The 5554-nt window shown below is 33.8% G+C and overlaps 1 protein-coding gene across 2 annotated transcripts in view; it reads right to left on the reverse strand.

Moving 5' to 3' along the window:
* Ipk2 (Inositol phosphate kinase 2) overlaps positions 1-3503 on the reverse strand; it is a 7080-nt gene extending 3577 nt beyond the window's left edge. The window contains exons 1-2 of one of the 2 annotated variants that reach the window (XM_018512357.1): positions 3326-3503; positions 265-460 (exon numbers count right to left, since the gene is read on the reverse strand). In XM_018512357.1, coding sequence (XP_018367859.1) covers positions 265-427 — 163 coding nt within the window. In that variant the 5' untranslated portion in view covers positions 428-460; positions 3326-3503. Of the gene's footprint in view, positions 1-264; positions 461-3193; positions 3300-3325 lie in introns of those variants that run through there. The other variant, XM_018512356.1, reaches the window with a different exon arrangement.
* Between the last annotated feature and the right edge of the window lie 2051 nt (positions 3504-5554).

Genomic DNA, 5554 nt, shown 5'->3' on the forward strand with positions numbered 1-5554 from the left:
TCATAAAATAGAAAGAAATTTAACTTTTAATTTTTCAATTACTTTTTTTTATTAACTTAACTTTTAATTCAATTAATTTTATTATACATTAACTTGTATCTTAACTAAGTTAAATTTTCAAGGTTGTTAACTTTAACTTAACTTAGTTAAAAGAAAAAATTAACTTACTCAACCCTGTTAATAAGTATTAATATAAATATTAATTATATATTGAATTAAGTATATAGTTAAGTACCTAATTAAATCCTACTAAATCGCACTTACCAATAGTCTGTTTTTCACCATTGAAGGGATGACCGGCTATTTGGCATTCCAACGGTGTCAGTTCACCAGGAAACATACAACCGGATGGCCCGGGAACCGTCGTACTGTCCCATTGTATATGTGGCAGTTTCTCGATATCATCATCCGAGTCTACGGTTGTCATAATTAACGGCGGTCTGTGTGCGGTGACGATTATCTGTAAATTATAAACAATCCTGTGATTCTCAAAGAGCTCGATCGTGAGTCGTGAGCCAGTCTACTCCGTTAAGCTCGTATTTCTCAATAATGAACAAGCGAAAATAATAATATCTTTGCGTTATCACGTTTTGTTACCGCGATAGGCTAACACAAGGTCTATTCTTTGTAGTCGCATTATGTTAAACTTTCCGCGTGTGCGTGTTAAAAATGAAACAGCTGGTGAGAAAAAAAGAAAAGCAGCGACGTACAAGTTCAACTATAAAGAACAGATCCATTGTTTCATCATTACAACTTAAAGGCCATCCTGAAAAGAGAAAAGAGGAAAACGGGCAAAAAATTCGTCCTTACACTTCTTATCTCTTTATCTTGTTTTTTATTAGTGTATTAACTATACTGTAAAAAAGTATGTAACACATTACATAAATATATAAAAATTACCCAATTTATGATATTAATATATAAAATAAGTTGTGCGGCTTTACAAAATTAATACTTTTACCTTTAATTGTAAAAAAGAAATGTAAATACATCTTTATATTAGAAAACAGAAAATTATAAAAACAGTATATTTTCTAGTTCTTATTGAAATGTACAAATTTTTGTGATATTATATAATGGTAAAATATCATACATAATGTTGCATTGTTATATTCGTATATTTCAATAATATAGTTATCAAAATTTCGTACGTTGACGAATCACAATATTGGAATATTTCTATAAATTTAACTAAGATTATAAATTTACTTTCACAAACTATTTAATTACTATAAAAAATAAATAATTTTATTTGTATAAGTTGTGACGTTTTACTTTATGAAATATATGTAAATATACACTTTTAATAGTGGGTTCCAAATTATCCATTTGTAATTTTACATATAATTTTTTGCAGTGTGCACTATAGAATTTTCCTTTCTTGCTTTCGCCAAATTTAGAACATACGCCTATTTCACTTAAAGTACAAAAAGTTGAGCTATAAAAAAACGAACCTCTTTTCTCTTTCCTCACTAAAATTAAAATTATTCCGATTAATTAGAATTTTATTCGCGTATTGAACGTTCGTGTGCAAATCCTCGCCGTAATAAGCAGTGTTAATTTCCTCTCCTGCTATAATCTCTATCTTCTCTTATCTCTTTATCTATCCCTCTTACGAGATTTTTTTCTTACAATCAGTATAAACGTTGACAAGCCCATAGCGTCGATTCGTTCTATTATTATCGTGACGACGCAAAATGATAAGGCAACAGATTTTTCCTCTTTTCTTTAAGATTCTTTTCTCGAGCTTTTTGAAATCAAAGGCGAGATAGGTCCGCGAACGACCCCGCGATCCCGATTTTGTTATTTCTGTTACGGAAAGCGCGTCTTTGTCCTTCGCCACGCCACGGACTTGTTATCACGTCATACTGAGTGCTCCGTAAACACGACTTACCTAGAGATTTTGGTCCTGGAACACAATAGGAGCAGTAAGCTTTAAGCCGTAATGCCTTGTTTACAATATATGGAGTAAGCTTCATATGTAAAATGTAAGAAATTCACCAATCACAGTCGAATACGAGAAAAATAATTGACTGTGATCGGTTAATTTCTTTCTTTTACTTCTTATATCAAGCAGAGTTCGTGTATTGTAGATGACACATAAGACACTGATTAATTTCTTTCTTAAAGTTTACTAAACCTATTGTGTTTCAGAACTTCCCTATTTTATAATAACCGTAATAAAAATTGACGAATCGCAGTCGATTATTCTCATCATATTCAACTACGCTTGGATAATTTTTACATACAACCTAATATACACGGTTTCTGATAGGTTGAAATCTCTTATTCCCAATTCCTATTGTCTGTGCTTTTCATTATGTTTAAAGTTTAATAGATTTCAATATATGACTTAATGTACGTGTGTGTGTGCACAATTAAAAATAAGTAAATAGGAACAGGGAGAATAACAGATTCAAACTCTCTAAATTTTTCAGAGTAGAATCTCATTCAAAAGCCATGATCAGACTCTAAATTGGATTAAAATTTAACCAAAAGAAAGAAAACCAATTTCAAGTTTAGTGAACTGATTTAAATTCCAATATAATCTCAATCTCTAGTCTGATCATGGTTTCAAAGAAGATTGAGGCAATCTTAAATAAGAATGGCTCAATTTTCAATCTTTAAGAGTGAGAGTCAATCTAAAAGTTCTTGAGACAACCTATTAGAATAAACATGATTTCTGATAGGTTGAAATCTATTATTTTCTATTGCCTATGCTTTTTAAATATATAGACTTTAGAATGGCTGATTTATGGCTATTCTACAATGTGCTTTTTGTTTCCTGTGCCTTTTTGATCAAGAAGGCAAGAGACAAACAGCAAGAAACAGGAAATAAAAAGCACATTGTAGAATAGCCATTACAATCTTAAGACAACATCTCATGACCAAACTCTTTTGTTTTTAATAACCCAATAACTGTTTTGTGACTCAAGTCTTAAAGGTGTATACATACGAGGCGACATATCTCATGTGTATGTTTAAGACTTTAATAGTCACAAGACTGTTACTGATCGTTACTAAAGATAAGACTTAAATCATGAGACATTGTCTTAAGCTTTTAAGTCAGCCATTCAGCCAAAGCCTTACCCGAAGTTTAAGTCTAAAATACAAATGAAAAACACAATTAAAAAACACAAACAATACAAGAAAAGACAATAATAGACTTCAATCTATCAGAAACGGTACATACCCAAAAATATACAATTTCCGACAGGTTGAAATCTATTATTCTCTGTTTCTATTACCTACGCTTTTCAATTGTATCTGAGACTTGTCCCTCGACAAGGTACAGTCATCTTACTGAAAGAAAAAACGTTCTAACCTCACACTTTTCTTCTCTGTCGGTCCAACGTCGCCTTCGGTCTCGGTTATCGTTCGCGACTACGTTCCGCTTGAAGATAACGAGAGATCGATATATTAAACACGCACTCACTCTCTCCCTCTCTGTCGGTCTGTCCTCCGGTCCGTTATTATCCTGATCTCGTGTGCGTGATACTGTAACCTATAACAGCGAGCGCGGCGCGAAAACGCGTGATAATTGCACATGAACAAGAGAACGTGTCCTATCTCATTAGGCAAATATAACTTGCTTCTCTCCGATGATCAATCGGATTTGATAATTTACGTTGCACTGCGTCGCGTTACTTTACGTTACGTTCTTTCCTCGTTTTACGCGTCCACTCCAGTCACAATCACAAAATCATTCTGTTCAACTCTATTCAGTCGTGCGTGCCCCTGTCAAGGCGTTCTGACGCTTGTCGCCATCTATCGTCAGAGAGAATGCCGCCGCACTACTGCCCTCTGAAGGAGTGGATGTAAACTACGCAGTATCCTTTATCTCATTTTTTGCGATGCTCTTGATGGAGATATATCGCTGAAATCGCTGAAACAACTAAAATCAAGTTAATAGAGATTCAGGTTTCTTTCTGCCTGTATTCGTAGTCGGATCTTATAGATAGTCTTAAGTACAATCTTAAGATTTCGGTAAAAAATTTTTCGTGCATGAATATGTATAATAAATAATATAAATATGTACCCTAATAACACAGGGACGTCCTATGGACATCCTGTGGACATCCTGCCGGCTAAACGGGACGTCCACAGGATGTCCTATTATAGTCCAGGACTATGACATGAGCGCCTCATTATGTTCCACATGGTTCCACATACATCCGCTGGACATTCATTGTGGTATTATCGGGGATTAATTTAGGATATATTCAGGACTATTTTAGGACTTTCTGGACGATTTCAGGCAAGCGTTGTGAATAGGTGGTCAATTGTAAACGTGGTCAAATTACTGTAAGAAATAAGCAACAACACGAGAAAAATTATCAGGGCGCTCCGCCGAGTCTTGAACCGAGGTCTGATCTCTCCTCTGAGTTGACAGACTTCCGTCCTGCCATTGAGCCACACAGCCTCGACGCTGATAGCTTCTCTGTTATGCCCATATAATATTTCCTCTAAATTTCTTACACTACACTCTTAATTTTTAGATAATAAAATTAACTTAATTAATGTATATATAAATGTACTTAATATATTTTGTTGTTAGCACATGATCACGTTAGTATCAAAGAAAAGGACATTCTATTGAAATATTTAAAACTGATTCTTTCAATTAATGTAAATATTAAGTTGTATATAGTTTTGTAACATATACATATACATAATACATTATTTATATATAAAAAATTTTTACGGAAGTCTTTTCCGAAGGACATTCTGAGACTGTCCCACAAGGACGTCCTAAGAAAGTCCCACAAGGACGTCCTAAGCCTATCTCAAGGACGTCCTGGGGCTATCCCCACGATGTCCTGATGCTGTCTCGAGAATGTCCTGAGGCTATTCCCACGACGTCCTGAAGATGTTCAAAGGACGTCCTGAGGATGTCCTGAAGATGATGCCCTAAGAATATCCTCAGGACGTCCTGTGGAGATATGCATGTCCATAAAATGTTCAGGATATCCTGGGACATATTCAGGATAATCTTGAGGACGTCTTGTGCTGTTAGGGTTATTATACTGTATTAATAATTTGATTTTAATTAAATGCATATGTAGAATAAATGTTCTTATAATTTTCATTTCTGTGTGTAATAAAACAGGGAGTAATACTTTAAAAAAATCCTTCGACCTGTAATGTCCGTTATTTCTACCAATGCAGTTTAATTTTAATCTTGGTTTAACTAACTCTTCATTTGTTTCTAATTCTAAAGAATTATATAATTAAATCGAGATTGGCGGAAAGATTCTGCTACATCTTGAATTTATTAGAAAGTGTTATTATGCGATTATATATCATATGTTTTTTTTTCTACAAAAATTATTGCGTTGCAATTACAATTTAAATTCTCGCGATGACATTTGATGACATTCGATCGGTATTAACTGGCATGGACGCCACGAGTACGCTATGCCTATGACTTCGGTAACTTAATTAATAATTGATAATCTCGTTCTGAAGAAATTTAATTAGAGGAGACAAGGAATAAAAAAAATAAAGAAGGAATTCCAGGCAGATCTATATATATATTTTGATGTTTGAAGTC

The sequence above is a fragment of the Trachymyrmex cornetzi genome, unplaced genomic scaffold (assembly GCF_001594075.2).
Source record: "Trachymyrmex cornetzi isolate Tcor2-1 unplaced genomic scaffold, Tcor1.1 scaffold40, whole genome shotgun sequence".
NCBI lineage: Eukaryota > Metazoa > Arthropoda > Insecta > Hymenoptera > Formicidae > Trachymyrmex > Trachymyrmex cornetzi.